The following is a 24,614-nucleotide window of genomic DNA, read 5'->3' on the forward strand; positions in this document are numbered from 1 at the left end:
TTGTCACCCCTTCTGGGGTTTCCATGGCAACAAAAGTACACTGGCTCTCAGAGTTCCTACCACATAGTACTTCTGCTCCTATTTTGTTGGGCACAGCAAGTCATGTGGTCTGCCTAACTTCAAAGTGAGTGGGAACACCATACACCCATTAAGATGGCTACTATCAAAAAGCCCCAGGAAATTGCAGGTGTTGGCAAGGTTATGAAGAAATTGCAACCCTTGTGCACTGTCAGTGGGAATGTGAAATGGTGCAGCTGTTATGGGAAACATCATGGTGGCTTCTCAAAGGATTAAAAATAGAATTGCTCTTTAAGGGAGGGAATCCTTTCACAATGTGTATCAAATCATCACATTGTTACTTTAAACTAAAGCAAGAAAAAGATTAACCATATGACCCAGCAATTCTACTGCTGGGTATATATTAAGAACTGATAGCAGGGTCTTGAAGAGGTATTCGTATGCCTGTGTTCCCTAGCAGCATTACTCACAATAGCCAAAGCGTGGAAGCCACCCAACATCCGTGGATGAACAGATAAACAAAATGTGGCATACGTGCAGTGCAGCATCCTTAAAAAAGGAGATTCTGACACATGCTACAACATGGATGCCAAGTGAAATAAGTCAGTCACAAAAACACAAACACTGTATGGCACTTACATGATGTGTCAGGAGTTGTAAAACTCAAAGTAACAGTGAGTAAGAATGGTGCTCGCCAGGGCCCCAGGGGGAGGGAGAAATATGGAGTTGTTCTGTGAGTGTAGGGCTTCACTTTTGCAAGATGAGAAGACTTCTGGAGATTGGTTGCATAGCAGTATGAATATACTTAACACTACCCACCAAACACTTAAAAATGGGTAGATGGTAAATTTTGTGTCATATGTATCTTAGCACAATTCAGATTTTAAAAATTTAAATAAAACTTGAGTGGGAAAGTATGTCTTGAACACATACCGAGAAGTAGAGGGCCAGAAATCTTTCTGAGAATCACTAACAACTACCATCCTACCTCAGAGCATTGTTTGAGTGAAATACTTCCCACCAATTGTTTAAAGGAGTAAATGATGATGCATGTAATACATTTAAAAAGAGACCATGTCTTTACCATTTTTTTTGTTAGCAAATCAGTTTTATTGGCTCAAACACAAAATTCACGAGTAAGTTGTGGATACCACACACCTTTATGTAGTAGTACCAACATAAACTGTTTTCAGACCACAGAGAGCAAAACATAAAAAAAAGGTTAAAAGATTAACTTCTGCTTGCTTCAAGTGAGAAAGAAAAAAAAATGTGTATGTTAAAGAATTTGGAAAATTCACTAATGGCTAATTGTTCCTGTAGCATGAAGGATGGAGTAGCTCCTGAGCTGCTTTGGGTCAAAGCTGGTGTTTTGTTCCTTCATTGGTGAAAGTTGTTATTTTTGAATGGTCTTCAGTCTTTTATTTAATTAATTAACTAACTAATTAATTAATTAATAGATACTTTATTTATTTGACAGAGATCACAAGCAGGCAGAGAGGCAGGCAGAGAAAGAGGGGGAAGCAGGCTCCCCGCTGAGCAGAGCGCCCGATGTGGGGCTTAATCCCAGGACCCTGAGATCATGAGTTGAGCTGAAGGCAGAGGCTTAACCTACTGAGCCACCCAGGTGCTCCCACTCTTCTATTTAAATGTGGGAAATGATATATTAAAGATTTACAGAAATTTACTCTAAGAGTAGCTTTTTTTTTTTCTTCCCAGCAAGTCCAAGTAAGCATGTATTGTACAAGACTAAAAGTGTGAGGTTGAAATGAATAATGATAATAGAAAGGTCTGGCACTCCGTGAACACAGACTGTGTCAGGTCCTCTTGTAATGTCCCATGCAGCAACTCATTTCAACCCTTACAACAGCTCTTTGAATTCAGTTGCTATTATTATCCTCAGTTGATTGGTGAAGAAGTGGAGGAATCCATGTAATAAGTGCCTTGACCAAGGTAATGTCAGCAGGTAGCAGCGCTGTGTGAGTGACAGCCACACAAATGTTACCATCTTGGCATGTATTATTGTTCCTTGAGTGTTTTCTCTGTTACTTACAGGTCCAAAAATTTTAACCACATTTTTTATTATTTATTTATTTATTTATTTTTAACCATGCTTTAGGGATGAAGAAAAGCCAAAGAACCCCATGGTAGAGTTGTTCTATGGAAGATTCCTTGCTGTGGGAGTACTTGAAGGTACGGTCACACATGTTTACTCTTTATTACATTTGAAGGGATACTGTGTATTAACTTTTGTCTTGATAGTGACTTGTTGAATGGTTTTTAATTTTAATTTGATTTGTTGTGTCTAGTAGTTTCTGTTGCATTGCTGCTACTAATCATTTATAAGAAAAGATTGAATTGAGTGAATGAAAAGGAAAGTACAGGGTACATTATCACATGCTAATTGATACTTTTATCCTGATATTCTTTCCCTGGGAAAGCTTCTGTGATTCTGTGTATTGTTGGGGTATAGGGATTAAGGGGGCTTTTGAAAGTAATACTGGAGTTGAATACTGGTTTTGGTATGATGGTTACTGTTTTTGAGGGTTTCTATTTGAATGTTGAAAGTTGCATTTAACAATTTAGCAATTTAGTACAGTCAAGGTATTACACTTTTCAAGTGATTATGAAATTCTTTAGGCTCTAGTTTTCAAGAAAGAATCACACTCTTATCTTTTAAAAAATCATTAAATGGTGATATTCTTCTACCTTTCTTAAATGCGTATTACTTAAAATCTGGGTCTGTTATTCTTTATTATATATATATATATATATATATATATATATATATAGTTATTCTTTTGTTTTCCTGGTAAGGGAAGGGAACTGACTCATTAGGTATATTTCAAATAATAATAATTACTAAATCTCAAAGCATGAAGTTTTGAAAAAATTTGAAACATTTGAAAAAGTTTCTAAATTTTCCAAATGGCCCAGTGCATCAACTGTTAGGAAGTTAACCCAAATCACCTGAAGTATAAAATTTGCAAAATTGGTTTTCCTTCAGAATTTTAAGTAATGGATTCTTACGAAGTTTTGTTTGAATACAATTTTACAGTTTGGGATTCAGAAAAAGGCAGATAATAATTCTGGATTTAGTCAGGCATTGAGAACATTACACTGAAGTGTTTGTACATTTTTGTTTCTGTTTTTGTTTTTGTTTTGGCTCAGATGATAAATACTCATTATATATTTAGTGGAATATTTTACATAGGACTATTACTTTCCAGTTTGGGATGTGCATACTGTCATACTGATTTTTACTTGAAGTAATATGTTTGAAGCAATAGAGTAGCTATGATCAGGTGGTGACTGTGAACTATTTATATCCTTTCTATTTGTGTTACCTTGATTTTTAAAAGTGATTTATTGAGATAATTGTCAATCAGTGTTGAAGTCCTTGTACTGGTTGTTTCAAACTACTGTGCACATAAGTGGTTTTAATACATTTCCAGGTGAACTACATATTTGCTTCAGTAAAAATGATTTGCTTTTGAGCCCTTTCTTAATCACCCTTACATATAGCTTCCTAATGCTTTCTTTTAGACCAGCAGCTCTAAGATGGAGTTTGTTTACTAAAGTGCTCTCCTTGCAAAAGTTCTTCAACTTCTCCAGAACATTTAGTCCATTGGCCCCTTCATTTTGTTCCTCTTGGCCTTTTTTTATTTCTTCCTTCTTTGCCCATTATGGTCTTTCTTATAAACATCTAACACTGTCCTTCCCCCATTCCCTCTGTGGCTATTCTCTGGCCCTCACTGAGCTACTTATCATATCTCTGTGTGCACTGAGTACCTGAATATTACTGGGAAAAATCACTTAAATGGGCTGCCTGTAAATGGATGATGGATTTGTAGTAGACAACTAAGCTTCACTGGTCTGAATCCTGTAACACTACTGGTACACATACTTGTTTTGTTAGATCACTGTCTTCTATCTCATTTTCTGCAATAATGATTTTTATCTTTTCTACTTCTAATCTAACTTCTCTGGTTCCTCATTCTCTGAGAAAGACCTTCCCTCAGATTTTATGGGTTTACGGCAAAGCTAATGAAATCTAGTCATAGGTCCTGTCTGAGGTCCTGAATCTAACTTTCTGTTTGTAATTTTGTATCATAGTACATGTGACAACATAGCTTTCTCAGATATGTGAGCTTCAGCCTCCACAGCCTCGATCCATTCCTATCTCTACCACATCCTTTTTCTTTTGTCCCTCCAGATAATAAAGAATTATTCAGTCTTATATCAGGTTGTTTATATGTGCTCAGAATCTCATCCCCATATGCTTTCACTCAGACCTGACTCCCTTCCATTAGCTTGCTTTTTTCTTGTATCTTCAGCTTCCCCTGTACTGTCTTCCTCATCAGTATTTAGGCATGGTCTGGAAATTCACATCTTAAACAAAAAAGAACTCCCTTCATATAGTATTTGTCAGTTAATCTTACTAGTTAAGCTCCTTTCAAGAGAGGCATTTGTTTTTATCTGCTAAATCTTGATTTATTCAATCCATTCACTTTTGCTCCTGGCTCCAGACTTCTTCCAGAAGGGATCTTCCTAAGGTTATCAGTTCCCAGCATGTGTTCCGATCTGCCAGCTCCCACTCAGTTCTCATTCTGAACTTCTATCAACTGTTCATGCTATTTACTCTCTCTTCCTTTTCCTCTTTCCTGTATTCTGTCCTTGAAAACATTTCTCTGACTTCTGTGGCACTGTATTCTCTTGGTTTTTTTCCTGCTTCTGTCGGTACTTCTTGGAAGTTGTAGTTAAAGCCTCTTCTTTTATCTAAAGGTAGGAGATCCTTGGGACTTCGCTCACACCCCCTTTTCCTGCCTGCAAGTTCCCTTGGCAGTCTCATTCACTCCCTTGATGAACTGATGTCAGTACCTAGAGAGTCTCTCATTTGTAGCTTTAGACCAGAAGATTAATTTTAGTTATAGACTCGCATCCAACTCTATTCTTAACCTGAAATCCCTTGGGCTATTCTAAAATACTGATTGCCACTACTACCTTAAAACGAGAGGAAAGAAAAATTTCTCTGCTCTTTTTTTAGTTGCGTCCCTTTCAAGTCAGTTGTTTATGACAGAAACCCAGTGTCCTTCTTGGTACCTTCCTTACTCTTGTGCCTCCCACCCTGCCAGTGAGCCAGCGACCAGCCAGTCATATTTACTCCTTCCTGAATCTTTGTATAAATGTCTGTGTCATTTCATCTGCTTTTGTGCACTTCTACTATTAACACTGTATTCCACACTGCCTTTATTTCTGGACGGATTCTATAAATAGTATCCTATCACCAACTTAACACAGAAGCCATAAGGATGTTTCAAAGAGGTAAATCTGATCCTTTTATTCCCAGGTTTAACTATTCACTAACTTTCTGTTATACTCAGAATATACTGAGGAAAAAAAATTCTTAACAGAGGCTTATAAGACTTTGTAGATTTTGACCCCCTACCTAATTCTTCATTGTCATCTCCCCATTGCTTCCCGAAGTTATAATGTTCCCTTAATTCTTCAAACAGACCAAGTTCTTTGCATCCTTAAAGTCTTTGTGTGCATTGTTCCTTGGCCACGAATTCTCCACAGCACCTGGCAGTCTGGCCTGGCTTACTCCCACCCACTTGTTCAAGTCTCAGTGTTCATGTAGTTCGCTCTGAAAGTCTTCCCTGCTCTACTCTCTGGCCCTAAAGACTAGGTTAGTTCTTTTCATACCCTCTCACAGCACTGTGTCACCACACATTTTATGACACTTACAAGGATAAATGATTTTCTGTTCATAATTCTTTATACAGTTAATGTACAAATAATGTAATGCCTTTCTTCCAAAAGAGGCTGAGACTTTCTCCTGCTCAGGGGCCATATGTATCTCTTTTGTTCACTGCTGTACATATTCTCAATATTTAGCATAGTGTCTTGTCCTTAGGAGGTATTTTTTGAAAGAATGTATGTGTGTGTATGTGTATATACACACATATACATACACGCAGACATGTACATGTGATTACTTACATACATACTGGTGTGTAATTAATATCTCTGGCTGAATGTGCTTGTATAAACCAAGAAGGAAATGACAGTGACTTACCCTATGGAATGTAGAATGATGGTTTTCAGGTTCAGGAGTAATTCATGTACATGTTGACTTTTAGTGGTTAAAAGGCCATGTTAAGGGGCGCCTGGGTGGCTCAGTGGTTTGGGCTGCTGCCTTCGGCTCGGGTCATGATCTCAGGGTCCTGGGATCGAGCCCCACATCGGGCTCCCTGCTCTACAGGAAGCCTGCTTCCCTCTCTCTCTCTCTCTCTCTGCCTGCCTCTCTGCCTACTTGTGATCTCTGTCTGTCAAATAAATAAATAAAATCTTTAAAAAAAAAAAAAAAAAAAGGCCATGTTAAGTAATGATTAACTTTCCCTTCTCCTATAGGTAAAAAATTTGAAAATACTGAAATGTTTGGTCAGTACCCGCTTCAGGTCAATGGATTCAAAGATCTACATGAGTGCCTAGAAGCTGCTATGATTGAAGGAGAAATTGAGTCCTTACATTCAGAGAATTCAGGAAAATCAGGCCAAGAGGTGAGTTTAGCATCTTCATGATTCCTCTCTCCCCAGGTCTTTCTTACAGTGCGATAAAGCACAATTGAGGGCCCTAATTATATAGCTGCCTCACAACTGAGAGAATACTCAGATTATATGTTTGGATTTAACTATGGTAGTTTGGACATTTGGGAAAGGGCACAAAAATGTCTGTAATCTATTTTAAATTCTCACTTAACAATTAGATTAAAATGTTCTGCTAAAATCATCTTTTAGGACATTGTTGTGTCTGTTTAGACTTTTTAGGGAAGGTACCAGTCACTGTAGCATGCTGGTCCTGAAAGGAAAGAAGGAGAACACTGAGATTAGGGTAGAATTTTATACAGACACATGTTGTTATATCAAATAGTGTTGAAATTTGTCTAGATTCCTTTTTTGGGGAAAATTACTGTGTAAGTGTATGCAGGGCAGATGGAAGAACTTGCTTTCTTAAGAAAGGTAAAATTTAAAGAACATAAACCTGTTTATTTGTTTCCACTGGTCTCTGTCTTGCCACCCATCAGCTGCACGCGTGTATCCGTCCTCCCGTACTCATACTCATCCTTACGTTTTATCATAGTGGAGGGCGAAGGACAGATCATTTGCTGCACAATCACTTCTCACTAAGCAGCTGCTAATAGTTGTCTGCTTGTGGACTCCGTGCGTGGGGTAGGGATCCTCATCTTTGTCCTTCTGTTAGATCTCTAGTGGACAGTACGGAGACTGCAAATAAAATTATGCACTACGTACTTATTGACGGAGTGAAGGAAATGTCTCAGTGTTATCAGAAAAGTTTCTGAGGACTTTATCCCCAGATGGGTGCTTAATAAATATTAAGTTATCATATCTCTGTGTTTTTCTAAACAGGGATTTAAGTTCTTGTGTCTTTGAAAATAAATTGCTTTTATCTGAATATGGGCTTTTTAAAAAAGGTGTAATTAATTCTTTCCTCTTTAACTTCATCCTCGTTTCCTTCTCTTATACACCCAAACAAAAAAAGAAATAACATTTACTATTTTCTGGCTTTTTTTTCTCTCTCTCTCTCTTTTTTTTTTTCCAGATTAGGAGAGGGAGGAACGAGAGAGAAGATACTTGAGATAGTTTTTCTCTCTCCATGATAGATCATCTATATCAGTGATTCTGAGCAGATGCCTAGGCTCTACTTCAGAGTTGTCAAATGTGAATCCAGGGTAGGAATGTGGTGGGACCAAGAGCTCCATCAGTGATTCCCAACTAGACCTCCAATTAAGAACATTTAAATTAAATTATTTATTTTATTGATTGGTCTCTAAAGATTGGGACTCTCTCAGGATCCCATAATGGAACAGGAAAGCAGACTTCCTGCCTAAAGTATATTCTGTTTTCTATTAAATATATCGGATGATGGGTTTGGACAGGAGAAGGAGGGATGGCATTCCTCTTATACTATCAGAGTAGCTTATAAATGAAATACACATTGCTTTATTGGTAAATAATTTAGTAATTAATTGCTAAATAATCTTTCTTATGTATTCCCAGCTTTTAAAAATGTTTTTCTGACATTAAATCTGAATTTCATTATTTATTTTAAAGGAAAAAAAAAAAACAACCTGGTTTGTCCTCCATCTCTGGCTTCATCCTCTGAATGCTCTATACTGTGTATATATTTTCTGCCTAGGTTTTTACATCCAGCCTAACAGATACAGTGATTTGTCTCCTTCTCTGAATTCAATAGTTTGTAAGCAGTCTTAATAAGAGCAGACTCAGTTACCTGTTATTACCAGTTGCCTAGATTTGTAGGACACAGTAGTTTCAGTCATAATTCAGCCTGGTTTAAGAGAGTATCACTGGCTAAAGTAGACTATCTTGATAGTTTTTAATAGTGTCCTTAAATTATCATCTTTCATTATGTCCTTCAGAATAACTTTCCTGTTTCTTCTTAAGTATCTGTGAACACCAATAAGTAACATTTAAGCCTTGTTTGTAAATGAACATTGTCCCTGATGATAACACCTTTTATCTCTTATACTATTATTTAGTAAATGTTATTGAATTTACTTTGATACAGGAAACATCTCTTTTGTTGAAATAGCTCTAGTTAAGTAATTTAGGAAGACCTCTAGTCTCCTGAATCACTCATGTTAAGATATCCAGTGGCTGGGGCGCCTGGGTGGCTCAGTGGGTTAAAGCCTCTTCCTTTGGCTCAGGTCATGATCCCAGGGTCCTGGGATCGAGCCCCACATTGGCTCTCTGTTCAACAGGGAGCCTGCGTCCCCCCCAACCTCTGCCTACTTGTGATCTCTCTCTCTCTCTCTGTCAAATAAATAAATAAAATCTTAAAAAAAAAAAAAGGTATCTAGTGGCTTTTAAGAGTTTAGATTTCTGGAATGCCATACCAAGAGAAAAGTGAATAAATAAAAAATAATTATATGTAAGATAACTACTTATAAAATATTTTTCTAAATCACAAATTTTAACTAAATGATATGCAGTTTATAGATGGATCAAACTATCTAGGAAACCTAGAGTTGGTTTTTGTTTGTTTGTTTGTTTTTTTGGTTGCCTGTTGGAGAAAAAAAAAATTCAGGTAGTAAACACTTCCTTCCAGTGTGAGTATTCCCTATAATAATGTGATCTTTAGACTACTGCTCTGCACATGTAAGTATTTGTATTTGATCACACTGTCCTGTGACTTGCAGTTTTCACTCACCTGTATATCATGAGTATCCTTCCACATCAATATATATGACTTTATACCATTTTTTTAAAAACCTGCGTAGGATCACATAACCTGTATTTCTAAAATTAAATTTATTTAATTCTTCTGTGAGACTGTAGTTGGACAAAGAATTATTTAAAGGAATGTCTTTCTATAAATACCCTTGACAGCTTAGGAATGAAGGGTAGTCTGAAGTGGAATTTTTCGGTCACCAGGAATACTTATTTAAAAATATAAGTGCTGCCGATTTTCTCTTCACAGAGTTGAACTGAGTTATAGTCAGAGTGCTAAAAGAAACTTTGCAGGACTTTAAAAATTAAATTAGAGGAATAGTACCTACATGTACTTTATTAGATATATGTAGTTGTTATATGGGAAATAATATCTTTTAGAGTGGAAGGGCAAATGGGTAAACCCAATTAAATGACTGAAACTAATTTTCAAGTTGGGATAGGAACTGTTTGCTTCTTGTGCTTGATTGATATCCTGGTTTTGTTCTGTGGGAATTTGAAATGGTAGGTCTCATCTTTCAGTCCCCTGCTTCCTAAATTCATGTAATCTCACAAAAGCAAGGTTTATTTAAAACATATTAATAAAAAATCAGCTATTATAGTTCATAAAGATGACTTATTCTCTCTCGAAAATATTTTTGCTAAATCAGATTTTTAATCATAATAAGTTCAAGAGCACTTTTGTTGCCCATGTAATGTTTTTATTCACTAACTGCCCTAATCTATTACTCCTGTAAATTCATTATACAATATAATAGGATAACAAGTAATAATAAAATGTTTAGAGACATGGAAAGTATAAGCATTATTTTTACCTTTAATGACCTGTGGCATGACATACCATGCTGTGAGTATGGTTTAATATATGGCAATTAAGCAAATACAATTTTTTATTGAATGGAAAATAATATTTTGAAAGAAAAATCTCATTGTTTTATATTGAAAATTCTAGTTATATACTGCTGTACTTATAATCCTAAAATCACAGAGGTAGACAAACCCATAATATTTTCTAAGATGAATTAAAGGAATAGCCAGCTATCTCTTCCTATCCCCATCAGATTTAGAATAAGAAAGTTGAAATCCTTCCACTCCTGTAGCAAAAAACTGTCACTGCTGTTAAAGGAAATACATTCCCAACAGAGACATATTACATAACTTTTATGAACATTCTTTCTTAAGGTATGGAAGTTATTTCCTGGACTTTTCATGGTCTACTGAGAAGCATACCCCCAATTTGGGTGATTTTATTTCTATTGACCATGGTAGGTTTCCGTGAATTAAAAATATGTAACTATTTTATTTTAATGGTGACAGTCGAAATACTGCAATGAAATATGAAAGTGACAGTTCTTGAAACCTACTTACTTTAGTATCATAAAGTGGAGTAGAGAATATTATCCTAAGAAAAATTTTCTTTGTGATATGTATGGGGTATGTTCTAATTCTTAGTAGTAATTATTTATGTGTATTAGAATTAAGCAAATTCTTGACAGTGCCAGGTGAGAATAAAATAAATAAGCAGACTTAGCTCAAGAAATTTCAAAACTTAAGAGATTCTTCTGGTACTAGATCTTTTTTTAACTGTCTCTAGTCAGCTTCAGTTTTATTGTTGTATAAAACACATTTCTTAAACTTCAGTGTTTGGTTAAACATACACCAAGTCTAACTCGAGATTTCAATTCATGTAAGCTTTAGCATTCTGGGAGGGAGAAATAGTTTTGAATAACCATTTTTATTTATTTAGAGAAAAGTAACAACTTTCAAGATCGTAGTCAAATCCAGTTTGCCAAGTGTGTTCTATTACTGCTTTTTTGGGATGTTTGAATTTAAATTAGTTGATATTTATGTGGTTGCCTTTTGTGGCACTTGCAAATATCACACATAGTTTTAATGTATGGCAATTACTTTTTACAGTGGTTTTTAATAAGCATTTAAAAATATTTATTACATTATTTTTACTTCTGCATTTGATGATTCATGAGTTTTTGTTCATTTCTCTTTAAAATATGTTTATGTAAAACCAGAATCTTTTTTATGAAAATAATTCTCTTTTGTAGTTTTGTTACACTTCATGCTTAACTGAACAATTGCCAAAGTTTGTGGAGGAACTGGCTCACAGTGATGAGGCATTCAATTCTTTAAAGACTGGTCATTTAAAAAGATTTTAAATATAATTATCATTAGTATAAACTCCGTATTAGTAAGAGATCTTTTCCTTAAATTAGTCAGAATTCCAGTAGGAAAATTAAAATTAAAACAAGGGAATATCTGTTTCTAGTTTTTAGTAAGGATTGTGATCATTTATGCTATAAAAATGTGTGTGTGTGTGTGTGTGTGTGTGTGTGTGTGTGTGTACTATATCTACAAGTTTCTTTGTCAAGGCTTTTGAAGTGTGGTTGGTTAATAAGTATACGTACCATTCTTGGTAGTACTAGTGACATAGCATTGAAGAAGCCAGAAAATTTGAGCCGCTAAGCCATAATTTTAATTAATGTCTGTCACTTTACGTTAGAAATTTTAATGGAAATAATTATTGTGGAAGAAGGAGAGTTGTTAGAAAATTTTTTTCTTTCCTAATTAGGAAAGAAAAAGCCCCATCCTTGGAATTTCCAAGAGGTGTGGAAAACTTTGGGGGAGGAAGTTGGGCTTTAGTTGAATTGCATACCTGATCATGTGTTTGTGGTGTCAGCACTGTGATGATATATATAAAAATACCAGTGCCACACCCTGCGCCTAACACTGCAATGGAGAAGACAACAGGTGACATTAAGTTTCTTTTGTTGTTGTTTCTTTCAGCATTGGTTCACCAAACTGCCACCTGTGTTAACATTTGAATTGTCAAGATTTGAATTCAATCAGGCATTGGGAAGACCAGAAAAAATTCACAACAAATTAGAATTTCCTCAGGTGTTGTATCTGGACAGGTATGGTTTGGTATACAGCATGACTTAGTTTTGAGACTAAGTAACTTAGTGAAGAATTATTACTGTTAGAGAAAAAAATTTGCTTAATTTCTTTAGAATTAATCTTTAATTCTTTAGAATAATTCTTTACTTTTTTAATATGTCTAATATTATTTGTCCAAGAAAATGGAGTTCTCTTTCTTTTTTTTTTTTTTTTTTTAAAGATTTTATTTATTTGTTAGAGAGAGAGATACAGAGCGCAAGCACAGGCAGACAGAGTGGCAGGCTAGAGGCAGAGGGAGAAGCAGGCTCCCTGCCAAGCAAGGAGCCCGATGTGGGACTCGATCCCAGAACGCTGGGATCATGACCTGAGCCGAAGGCAGCTGCTTAACCAACTGAGCCACCCAGGCGTCCCTGGAGTTCTCTTTCTATTTAGAAAAGTATAGTTACTGGGAATAATGTATCAAGGAAGTTAAAAAGTTTATTTTTATATCAGTATTGCAACTGTAAGAATTTTAAGGAATCCTCTTCCTGTGTTGTCTGATATCTCACTGTACTATTTCCATGGTACTTAAAGTGTAATGTTGTCATTTTTCTTTTTCCTGATAGATACATGCACAGAAACAGAGAAATAACAAGAATAAAGAGGGAAGAAATCAAGAGACTTAAAGATTACCTTACAGTATTACAACAAAGACTAGAAAGGTATTATAACTTTATGAAATTATGAGCTAACTCTAGGAAGTCATATTTTTGTGACCATCTGGAATCTTTCATTTTAAATTTGCTTTGGGTGATTTATAATTCTAGTAGTAATCACTCTGGATCATATTTTGCTTGAATAAGTTTTAGTTCTGAGTTTTGTTAAAAACTAAAATAATTCATAGTTGGCATTAGTGATTATTTTAGTGTTTAAAATTATGTATTTTCATTGCTTACTGGTAATGCTCATGGTGCTGAAAAGAGAAAGTTAAACTAATCTTAAAAAAAAAAAAAATCCCCAAAAAGGGCCATCTGACTGGCTCAGTCAGTAGAACTTCCAACTCTTGATCTCTGCGTTGTGTTGTGAGTTGAAGCCCCACATTGGGTGAAGAAATTACTTTAAAAAACAAAACAGAGGGTATGTGCTTTGGTGAGTGCTGTGAAGTGTGTAAACCTGGTGATTCACAGACCTGTACCCCTGGGGATAAAAATATATGTTTATAAAAAATAAAAAATTAAAAACAAAACAAAAACAAAAAACAAAACAAAGTTAAACTAACCTAAATTTTAAGGTTTCTTCTTGTATGAAATTAAACATAACTCTTGAGGTTTCCATTAAAATGAATGGTGACTGAGTTTTTCTCCTTGATACAGAAAATACAAACTCACATGCCTACTAGGGCCTCATGGAGACTTTATAAGAAGGGAAGCAAGTCATGTGTAAGCTGGCGGGCAAGGGGAGCCTAGAGAGCATATCCCTGTGGAGAGGGAGAGCCTGCCATCTGTACTAGCTGGCGATATCATGTGTGACACCACATATGAATCTCTCTCCCTGCTTTTGAGAGCTTCCCAAAAGACGCTGGAATCTAGACAGTCAAATGTTCTGTAATTCAGACAGGTCTACGGGCTGAAATGTGGCCTGAGAGATCCCAGTTTGCAACCTCTAATTAATTTATATTTTAGTATTTGTTTTAGTGTAAATTTGAAAATTAATAGCCCCAAACTTTTTAAACAAAAATAATGTATTATATTTCAGTAATTTTTATTTCTAAACATTTTTTAAAAGATTTTATTTATTTATCTGTCAGAGAGAGAGCCCAAGCAGGCAGTGGCAGGCAGAGGCAGAGAGAGAAGCAGGCTCCCAGCTGAGCAAGGAGCCTGATGCAGGACTTGATCCCAGGACCCTAGGATTATGACCTGAGCCCAAGGCAGCTGCTCAACTGACTGAGCCACCCAGGCTTCCCAGTAATTTTTATTTCTAAAAGGTATCATTAATCATATTAAAAACTAGTCACCAGGGGCACCTGGGTGGCTCAGTGGCTTTAGCCTCTGCTTTTGGCTTGGGGCATGATCTCAGGGTCCTGGGATCAAGCCCCACATTGGGCTGTCTGCTCAGCAGGAAGCCTGCTTCCCTCTCTCTCTGCCTGCCTCTCTGCCTACTTGTGATCTCTCTCTCTGTCACATAAGTAAAATCTTAAAAAAAAAACAACAAAAACTGATCAGTAAAAGGTAGGGAGGACAGTATTAGTTACCATCCTAATCATGAGACCAGATGACATCTAAAAATAAAAACAGTCTCAGGAAATGGAGCTGTCAGTTTTCATTTTCCTATTGGGTTACACCTTAGAGCAGCATTTAAAATTTATAACAGTGTGCAGACACATTTAGTTGTAATCAACTTTGTTTTCCGTAATTTGGAGAATATTTAAATTATTTCTTGAATGTATCTTCAGTTTCAACACCTTCATTTGAAAACAAAATTAATTGCATTGTTTAGGAAGATTTAATAAAGTGTTTCTATCATGTTTTATAACAGTTATTAAAAACAACCAAATGTGCTTTATATACAACTGAAAAAAGCATTTATACATTTTATGGTTAACAGATATTTAAGCTACGGTTCGGGGCCCAAACGATTCCCTTTGGTAGATGTTCTACAGTACGCACTGGAATTTGCTTCAAGTAAACCTGTTTGTACGTCTCCCATTGATGATATTGATGCTAGTTCCCCACCTAGTGGTTCCACAGCACAGACATTACCAAGGTAAAAAGTTGTCCTGATTCAAGAGCCCGCTATGTTACTTGTATTACACAGTGATGTAATTGATAAACATCACTGTGTAATAATTGATAAATTGATAAAACCTTTAAAGAGGGTTTTATAAAATGTACATTGTGATTTATTTTAGTGAACTCTGAAAAATATTAAATTCACTTACAAGATTATATATCTTCTGGGTGCTTATTTCACTGTTTCAACAGATTTTATGGTTGTGAATTGGCATTTTCATCATATTTTTTTCTGTTCCAAATTATTGTTATTTTGGTTTAGATTTCCACTTTTTATCCATGAAAATATTATGAAGTTGGTTTTTCCTATAATGTAAGCTGATAAGTATTATGTAATTCTACATAAGATTTATTGAAATGATTAAGCCATTTCTTCTATAAAGCCACAATTTCATCCTGATAATAATGTATTCCTCATATATTAAGAATCTCAGGAGGGGGGTGGGAAGGATGGGGTGGCTGGGTGATAGACATTGGGGAGAGTATGTGCTGTGGTGAGTGCTGTGAATTGTGTAAGACTGATGAATCACAGACCTGTACCCCTGAAACAAATAATACATTATATATTAATAAAATAGAAATCTCATTAGATATTAAATTAATCCACGTATTTCTCTCTCTTTTTTTAAAGGCCTTTTTGAAATTACAAGCCAATTTAATGCTATGTGTTTGGCACAATTTTTGTCTAGAGCATCCACTTGGAAAGTTTAATAATAAATATTTTATGCCTTAAAAATACAGCACAACAGAACAACAAGGAGCCCCTTCTTCAGAACTGCCAAGCACATCACCTGCATCAATAGCGGCCATTTCAGCGAGATCAGTGATACATAAACCATTCACCCAGTCTCGGATACCCCCAGACTTGCCCATGCATCCAGCACCAAGGCACATAACAGAGGAAGAACTTTCTGTGCTAGAAAGCTGTTTACATCGCTGGAGGACAGAAATAGAAAATGACACCAGAGGTAAGAAGCTTCTCACAGCATAGCTACCGTCCCCTCAGATAGATAGGTAGAGTATGAAAATCGAGATGGGAAATGACCTTTGGACTTCAGATGCAAATGTTATAACTTATTTTTTATTTTTTGTTTTTTACAAGAGAAACTAGCCTGACTACCTGTGTTTTGATCTTATTATCACATTCAGAGAGAACAACAGATTTCCTCTGGACTACTTAGTTGATTAATGACATAGCAGATGGTCTGTTTTTCTTATTTAGTGCTCTAAATTTATTTCAAACTGGTATTCACAGCTACCCTATTGGTGAAAGCTCATACAATTAAAATGTGTATTTTATCAATTTTGTCCTCCTTCTAATGTTTGTGTCATGAGTTAAAGTGATAAAATTTTTTTCAGATTTAAGAATTAGAAATGTAAATGCTATTTATTTATTTTAAATACTTTATTTACTTATTTGAGAGAGAAAGAGAGATTGAGCAGCAGGAGGGGCAGAGGGAGAGGGAGAAGCAGACTCCCTGCTGAGCAGGGAGCCCAATGCTGGGCTGGATCCCAGGACCCTGAGATCATGACCTGAGCCAAAGCTTAACCAACTGAGCCAGCTAGGCACCCCAGAAATGTGAATTTTAATTTTAAATCTGCTCTAACAGAGATTTCTAAATATAATCTGAGAGCTCAGTGCCAGTCTGTAATGTGTATTAACTGGTATGTAGCAAAATAAGAAAAATAAGGACAATGCCCTGCTGGGTGTGAGAGTACATGTGTGTGTATATGTGCTGGTGTTAAGTTGCCATCTGGCCTTTGTTGGAAGGAACTCTCCTTTATTCTGAAATTATATCTTTGCTACTTTGCTGTTGTTAAAATGTCCTTTTTTCTTTTTTAAATGAAGTGATATTAATAGTACATGGTAGATTTTATTATAATTTTTCCTTACGTGGCAAAATATAATATCCTTTATTGTCAACCAATTTTATCCTAATTTTTTTCTATGAAAAAAAGAAAAATCTAGGAGCTGTTCTTTTATACCAAAAGACTGGAATTATTTTAAGCAATATGAATGGTTGGATTTTAAATGCTCAACTTGACTCATTATAGGCAATATGTAAATAAAGAGCAGTCCTAATGTAATATAATGTAGTATAATAACATAAATAGGGCATGACGGCAACTAACAATTAGCACCAGTAGCTGTAAATGTTTCCCTTAGTTATTTTTCATATGTAAGGGAGCATTTTTACATTTGAATTCATTAGTGAACATTTATTGAGCACACTGTGTTTCCTGAACACTGTACTAGGTATTAAATAATTTTCTACTGGACTCAGCAGGTTGTGTTTGTTGCTTTAAGATGACATTCTGAAGGGTGAAGCTAGGAAACTTTTGACACCAAGGCAGTGACATTGAGGGAGGAAAGAAATGAACAGATATGATCTACTCTTTAGAGAAAGCTGACAGGAGGTGAGAGAGAAAGAGAGGAATTAGGGACGATTCCCCAGCAGTTCCTCCTGCTGGTATGAATAGACAGAATGTACTTTGGAAAAGGGCAGACTGGTGGGTGAGCAGGTCCCCACCTCAGGGGAGAAAGTAGGAATAAGATGAATCCACTTTTGGCCATTTTAAGTTTGAGGAACTTGAAAGACATTCATCCGATAAGGGTTTGAACCTTAATACCTCATACTTTGGACCATAGTAATTCAATGAACTGGGTAAGATTTTCCTTGGAATATTGATTTCCTCTCTTTTATTCCTGTTATCAGCTGTTAGCATTATTTTTTAAACTATTGTATAATATCCCTGCATCTGAGTAGCATGTAATTTTTTACACTGCAGATAGTCACTCCAAATAGTGCTGGCCTATATACATACTGACACACTTGTTTGAGTAGGATATATTCTTAGAAGTGTCATTTCTGGTCCAAAGTGTATATATTTTAAATTTTAACTGTTTTAAAATTTTCCCTCCAAAACATTGAACCAGTTTTTATTCCCACTAACAGTATAGACAAGCCTGTCTCCCAATATCCTCCTTAGCCTTGGGTACTTTTTAAATTGTGGTAGCCTGAACATTGAAAAGAATGGTATGCTGGTGTCAGTGTCTTAATTTGCATTTCCTTAATTATGAGTGAAATATTCTATAAATTTCTTGTGACATTCACCCATTTTTTTATATCGAACCATTTATTGTTCTCTTACTGCTCAATAGAAACTTCGACATTATGGGTATTAACCTGTTGCCTGTATGCCTGTAGTGTATGCTGTAGATAATTTCTTACTCGTCTTTGTTATTTGACTTTTTTTGGTGTTGGTTTTGTTTTGTTTTTATAATACAGATTTTCTTAAGTTTGGGGAGAGAGTCTTTTTACTTTATGGTTACTGGCTCTTCTGTCAGGCTTAGAAAAAGGTCTTTTCCCACTCTGAAGTTACTAATATTTTTTCATAGTCTTCCATGGTTTCTTCCTGATTCTTTTCAGTAGCTTCACAGTATAGGTTATACTGTAATTTAACCATTTCCATAACCATAACCATTTAACCATTTAAATAGGTATTTAGATTGTCTCTAATTTTTAAATTATTACAGGCAATATAACAGTAATTTTGTAGAATGGATTTCTGCTGAAAGTAGAAGTAATAAGTAATGGGAGTTGCAACATTATTTCTGTTGGTGATTGTGGTAGATTTTTATTCAGTGACATATATGTTTATTGAAAGTTTGTGGCAAAGTTATTTCATAGTTTTCCTATTTTATATAAATATGTAAGGGGCTTTATGTTACATTTTTGTTGAAACTTTCCTTTGTAGATTTGAACAAAGTTCACTTTTACAGACAGTGCATTTTCTAAGTGAATCATATTTGTTTTGGTTTTTAGTTATGCACTGGTGCATATATTTTATTAAGAAGAACTATATTTTGTCTTATACGGACTCCATATAGTAATGTTTCCAAGAACAGTTTTAGGAATTTTTCCTTATTCCTCTAACATATTGATAGGAAAACCATTAGTTCCTATCTTATGTCTAGTAGAAGCATACTTGATGATAATCATGTTAAATAATATCTTCTATCCTTAGATTTGCAGGAAAGCATATCCAGAATCCATCGAACAATTGAACTCATGTACTCTGACAAATCTATGATCCAAGTAAGTTAAGTTTTAAGTTGGTAAGTACTGTCAAAATTATTTATGTATTTTTGTTTGTATGATTAACCTAATTCTTAAACTAATTTTTCTTATGTTTTGTTATAAAATTGCTGATTTTAAAGATTCCATATTAATATTTCCCACATTGAGTTGTATTCTCATAATTATTGTTTACTTTTTAAAATTATTTTACAGTAAAACTTAGCAAAAATTTTCAGAAAATCCTATGGGAGAAATTATATGGCTGTTTGAGGATATTAAGTTGGGGGGAAGTATAGGGTTCAGTTACATTTTAACTTTTGGTGTACATTATGTAGGCCGTATTGCTAATTCAGTCATCAAGTTATAATTGGGAAGGTTTAGACAAATCATGTGCTATATTTAAAATATTCATCATAAGTCTTCATTTGAAAGAAACACATTTTTAAAGTCTCAAAAATCATCCTACTTATACACCTGCTTTACATGTCATTAGCTTATTTATCCCCCCGCTTTTTATTTCATAGTGTAATTTTTTCAAAATTTTAGTCACAGCCAGTTTTCTATGGAATTCTTCAAACAGACAATTTATGGGTTTCATGGAATTTGGTATTAATGGACTACTTAACTGTGGCTTAACTCTTCTGTTTTCATATTTAGGTTCCTTATCGCTTACATGCTGTTTTAGTTCATGAAGGCCAAGCTAATGCCGGGCACTACTGGGCATATATCTTTGATCATCGTGAAAACAGGTGGATGAAGTACAATGATATTGCTGTGACAAAATCATCATGGGAAGAGCTAGTGAGGGACTCTTTTGGTGGTTATAGAAATGCCAGTGCATACTGTTTAATGTACATAAATGATAAGGCACAATTCTTAATAAAAGGTAAGAACATGAAATATATAGGGTAGTTTTTAAACTATTTTTAAATAAGTAACTCTTTAATGTGACTCCAGTCTCTGGTGTGATTAGTTAAGTGTAATTGACTCAGAGGGTGATGGTTATGATTAGGAAGTGTACTGGCTTATTCTAAGAAACTGGAATTAGGAGTAATCAGGACTGACAATTAGAATATATTTTGTATTCAAAGTTAACTATTTAGTAACTATTATAAAATGCAAATCTGACCTATTTATCCTCACTAAAATCCCTTTTAAGGACCGCATGATGCACTGACTCATACTTAAGCTCCTTAACCTACTGTATAAGGCCTCCATTTTCTGGCCTCTCTCTCTCAAGCTTCATTTATAACTACTGTCCATATCAAACAATACGTACTTTACTGGTACATGAACTGCTTGTTGTATCTACCTATCTTCACATCAGATGTTTTCACACATTTATATCTTTAGTTTTTATGTTTTTTATTTCTTGGAGGAAATGTTTTTATTTCTTTCTTCTTTTGTTGTATTTCTGCTCATCTGTCAAGATTCAATTCTGCTGTCAGAATTGAATCTGTCATCTGCTCTGCCAAGTTTTTTTTTTACCTCTACAAGAAAATCTCTTTCTTTGTGTTCTCATAGCATACCTCTATGGGGCACTTATGTGTGTTTGAATTGTGTGTCAACTTGTCTTTTCTACTTCATTCAGATCTCCTCAAAACCAGGGACCATGTCATACTATGTCTTAATCATTTTATGTCTTATATTCTAATATAGGCTTTGCATATAAAAAATACTTAATAAAGCTTCATTGAAACTGGGTAAAAATCAGCTTTCCTTTTGTGTTAAACCATTCAGCAACACTAGCTAGATGGTCCACTTATGACTGAAAGCTGCAGTGTATTTTATATGCGTACGGTAGGGTTTTAGGAACTCTCTTAAATACTACTGTAATGTTCTTGAAAATCTTGCTATATCAATTAGTTTTCAAATTACCTATAAGTATATTGCTATGCTTAATTGCTTTGGATGAAAAAGATTTTTAGTTCTGTTTGAGTTTAATAAGGTTATGAGTTACTCTCATTTTGTAATTTTTATTTCATGAATAATCAAACATCTAGTATTTTCTTAAAGTAGAAAATGTAGTGGTATGTCAATATTTGAGTAGCAAATGATTTTGGCTTTATATCATGTTCTGTTTTTTTACTCTCTTAATCTAGAGATTTAAAAACCCGAGAACATTTCCTATAATAGATAGTGAAATATTTGCATCATTGCTTATCCATGCAGTTTGAGTTTTCTTTTAATTTTTAATATTGATTTGTTAAATGGTAATAATTCATACTTTAAATCCCATTTGAAATGCATCCTATTTTGAGCTTTGCATTTTTCCTTTAATTCTTAATTTTATATTAGTTTTTGAAATATGATTTGCAGAGGAGTTAAATAAAGAAACTGGGCAGGCTCTTGTTGGAATAGAAACATTACCACCGGATTTAAGAGATTTTGTTGAAGAAGACAACCAGCGATTTGAGAAAGAGCTAGAAGAATGGGATGCACAACTTGCCCAGAAAGCTTTGCAGGAAAAACTTTTAGCATCTCAGAAGCTGAGGGAGTCAGAGTCTTCTGTAACAACAGGTTAGTACATTTTGATTAAATTGTATTTTATTACCTATATATTTATTATTGATATTTATTATAAAATATGCTTATTTTAAAAAGAACTTTAATTATTTTAAAGTATGAAGAAGACGGTAAAAATCATCTGAAATTCCATCACTCTTAGGTTGCCACAGTTAACAGTTTAGTTGACCACTTTGTCAGGCACTGCTGCATATGTCAATGCCTTTTCAAGTTAAATGAGATAATTCTGCTACCTCTTTCTCTACCTATCCTGCCCATTTTGATTGGGTCTGACTCTTCTTGGCCAAAAGCTTACAAAAGCCATGAAAACCAGAAAGTAATCCAAACCTTTTCACTAAAGTTATCAAGAGAGTGAACTTCAATAACTTCCCATTTGAACAAAATAGCACTATTGGTCTATCTGTATATATATTTTATAATACTTTATGTAATATTTTGTGTAATTATGCTAGTATTATAGAGCAGTTATTTGATTTTTTCAGAATCTTTAAGTTTAAAAAAATAGCTGAAATTATATATTTTAATATTTTAAAATATTCTAAAGTTATTAGCTGATGAAATCAATGAAATGTTTAAACAATACAAAACTAAATATGTCCTAGTGAAAGTGAAAATAAATGTCTTCTGATTTTTTTAAAAGATTACTTCCATCATCACAGAGTAGTTAATATTTTAGGGCAAAATATTTTCTACTGTAAAAAAGTGCTATTTCTCTGTTGTAGTTGGAGGAATGAGAAGAGATAAACAGATATTTTTGTCAAACTCATCCTTCCGCTTTAAAACTCAGTGGATCTTTTTGAATGGCCTTTTTATGCAACATTTGCTTGTTTTGTTTTTATTTTTTAAGAAAGCCTTGTAGATGTTTGCCTTATTTCATCTTTTACAGACCATTTCTCAAACAGCATTACTTAGGTGAATTTTAGTGTTATCATTTTAACTTTATAAGAAATCATTCTCTCAATGGAAGATGAGAGAATATTCCATTACCAATGTGGTTTTGGAATAAAATAGGACACACAGATCTGTCCAGACTTGGTAACTTGTTTTCATGGAAATTGATTAGTTGAGTCCTTGATCTTGATGTTAAGAGGCATTCATTCAGAATTTTTAAAAGACCAAGATAATGGTATTATATCAACAAAGATACCAATATTATAATACTTAAATGCAATATAGTATATCTGAATACCACCATCGTATTGTGGTAAGCTCTACAATGAGGCAGGACTATATTTTTTTCCATACATTAAGAGCCACCGTGTAGACCACATGAAGGTCTGTGATTTCATAGTAATACAATTTCTTTAGAGTGACTTTGTCTACTTCCATAGGAAATGACTCGATAGATATCAAGAGACAAGAGATTTTTGTGCTCAAATCACAGTATATACATTATAGTTCTTTTCATTTTTGAGCTAGTTCCATCCCTTTGTGATTTCATCCTTTGTCTTCTGTACATATTCTTCTCAAACCAATTCCCAGAACTTACCCCAGTGGAGCTACTTTGTTATACTTCCACTGACTTTTATGTACACCATTTGCCTGTGGCTGTTCTTATCTTACTAGTGGCATGATGTGGATGCTTGATTATCGCAAGTGATAGTGGTACGTACCTAAGCACTCAGATGAAGGTGAATCCTACATTTTTGGATAAGCTGCAACTGTATTCTTGGCTCACTTAGATTTTGTGGCACCAACATATTAAGTGCTATATGGTGTCCTTCTCTTCATCTTGTCTCTCACAAGACTAAATTTACAGACTTAATACATTTTATTTTTGTTCAAACTAATACACAGTCCCCATTAATATTCCTGTCTGACAGGACTAGCCACCTTTGCCCTGCCATTTACATCTGTATAAAAGGCCATATCTATATGCCCCATACCCTTTATCCTGATTAATACTTCCTACCATATACTTTAAATGCTGTTTTGTGATTTAAAAAATACAGAAGTAGGTATTAGACATATATTTTCACATCTTTCTTTTTAGTTTAAAAACAATACTTGGGGATGGGGATGTATTTCTGAGAGGAATCAAAATAACTAAAAAATAAGGAGACAGAAGTGGTCAACTCACATATAACTATTATGATAATTATCTTCCAGCCTGGGTTTTTAGAAAGCAGTGGCAGTAACTGCCTCAATTGGAAATGCTGTGTCCCATGTGGAACTGCTAGAAGCACACACTTTGAGTTTGTAGGAATAGAATGTGCTAAGTCTATACGTTTGGGGAGTGAGATTATTGTTTGAAAGATTGGTTTCTATTACTATATTATTTTATATATCCTATTAAGAAGTCCCTCCTCTGTTGCAGGGCAGTTTTACCCAGTTGTATAAGGGAATTCATTGATGTTTATTGGAACCATTTATCTCCCCATGCATTAGTGGAGGAATTTTACTTTAATGCCCATGTCATTTTCTTATTTCTCTTCACAGTTCCCATAGTAATTTGCTCAATTTGGTATAATATTTTCACCATATGAAAGAGACCCTATATTTAAATCTCACAGGTGTGCACTAGTATTATGAGTGACTAGTGGAAGTAATACAAGGAAATCTTGTTCATAAAATTCATCAGTGATTTTTCTTTCCTTGCAAATCTTCTCAATAAAGCTTTAATACAAGAACTATTAAAATCAGTTTCTTCTGAGTGATAATCCAAATAAGAATTTTGATTTATATAGTAGTTTTTAAATGAGTCTTTGCACCACTTCTGCTTACATGTGACCAAGAAATCCATAGACCTCTCCTCTCTAGAACCATTCCTTGTCTTATCGAAACTAAGTAATAAATGATGGGACCAAAGTTATTTGATCCTTTTCATTCTACCTCCTTAAACCTGCTTACAGCAAAGAAAAACTTACCTGAAATCTTAGGTTTAGAAATCTGTTCAGCAGTTCTTTACTATGGTGTATACGGTCTGTGCCTAGGAGTTTTTTGTGAGTATAAGCAGCACACCCCACCTAAGTCAGATCACCCAAAACTTAGCTGGGATCAGAACCTCTGAAGGAAGGGTCCAGAATATATATCTTTAAAAA

The 24,614-nt window shown here is 34.7% G+C and overlaps 1 protein-coding gene across 10 annotated transcripts in view; it reads left to right on the plus strand.

Annotated features, from left to right (window-relative positions):
- USP25 (ubiquitin specific peptidase 25) overlaps positions 1 to 24,614 on the plus strand; it is a 132,693-nt gene that overhangs the window by 70,973 nt on the left and 37,106 nt on the right. For all 10 annotated transcript variants that reach the window (XM_032352690.1, XM_032352715.1, XM_032352698.1 and 7 more), the window contains 9 exons: positions 2,135 to 2,208; positions 6,430 to 6,578; positions 12,087 to 12,214; positions 12,803 to 12,898; positions 14,781 to 14,939; positions 15,707 to 15,933; positions 18,995 to 19,065; positions 19,705 to 19,933; positions 21,367 to 21,567. In XM_032352690.1, the coding sequence (XP_032208581.1) occupies positions 2,135 to 2,208; positions 6,430 to 6,578; positions 12,087 to 12,214; positions 12,803 to 12,898; positions 14,781 to 14,939; positions 15,707 to 15,933; positions 18,995 to 19,065; positions 19,705 to 19,933; positions 21,367 to 21,567 (1,334 nt within the window). The remainder of the gene's footprint in view (positions 1 to 2,134; positions 2,209 to 6,429; positions 6,579 to 12,086; positions 12,215 to 12,802; positions 12,899 to 14,780; positions 14,940 to 15,706; positions 15,934 to 18,994; positions 19,066 to 19,704; positions 19,934 to 21,366; positions 21,568 to 24,614) is intronic.

The sequence above is a fragment of the Mustela erminea genome, chromosome 1 (assembly GCF_009829155.1).
Source record: "Mustela erminea isolate mMusErm1 chromosome 1, mMusErm1.Pri, whole genome shotgun sequence".
Taxonomy (NCBI): domain Eukaryota; kingdom Metazoa; phylum Chordata; class Mammalia; order Carnivora; family Mustelidae; genus Mustela; species Mustela erminea.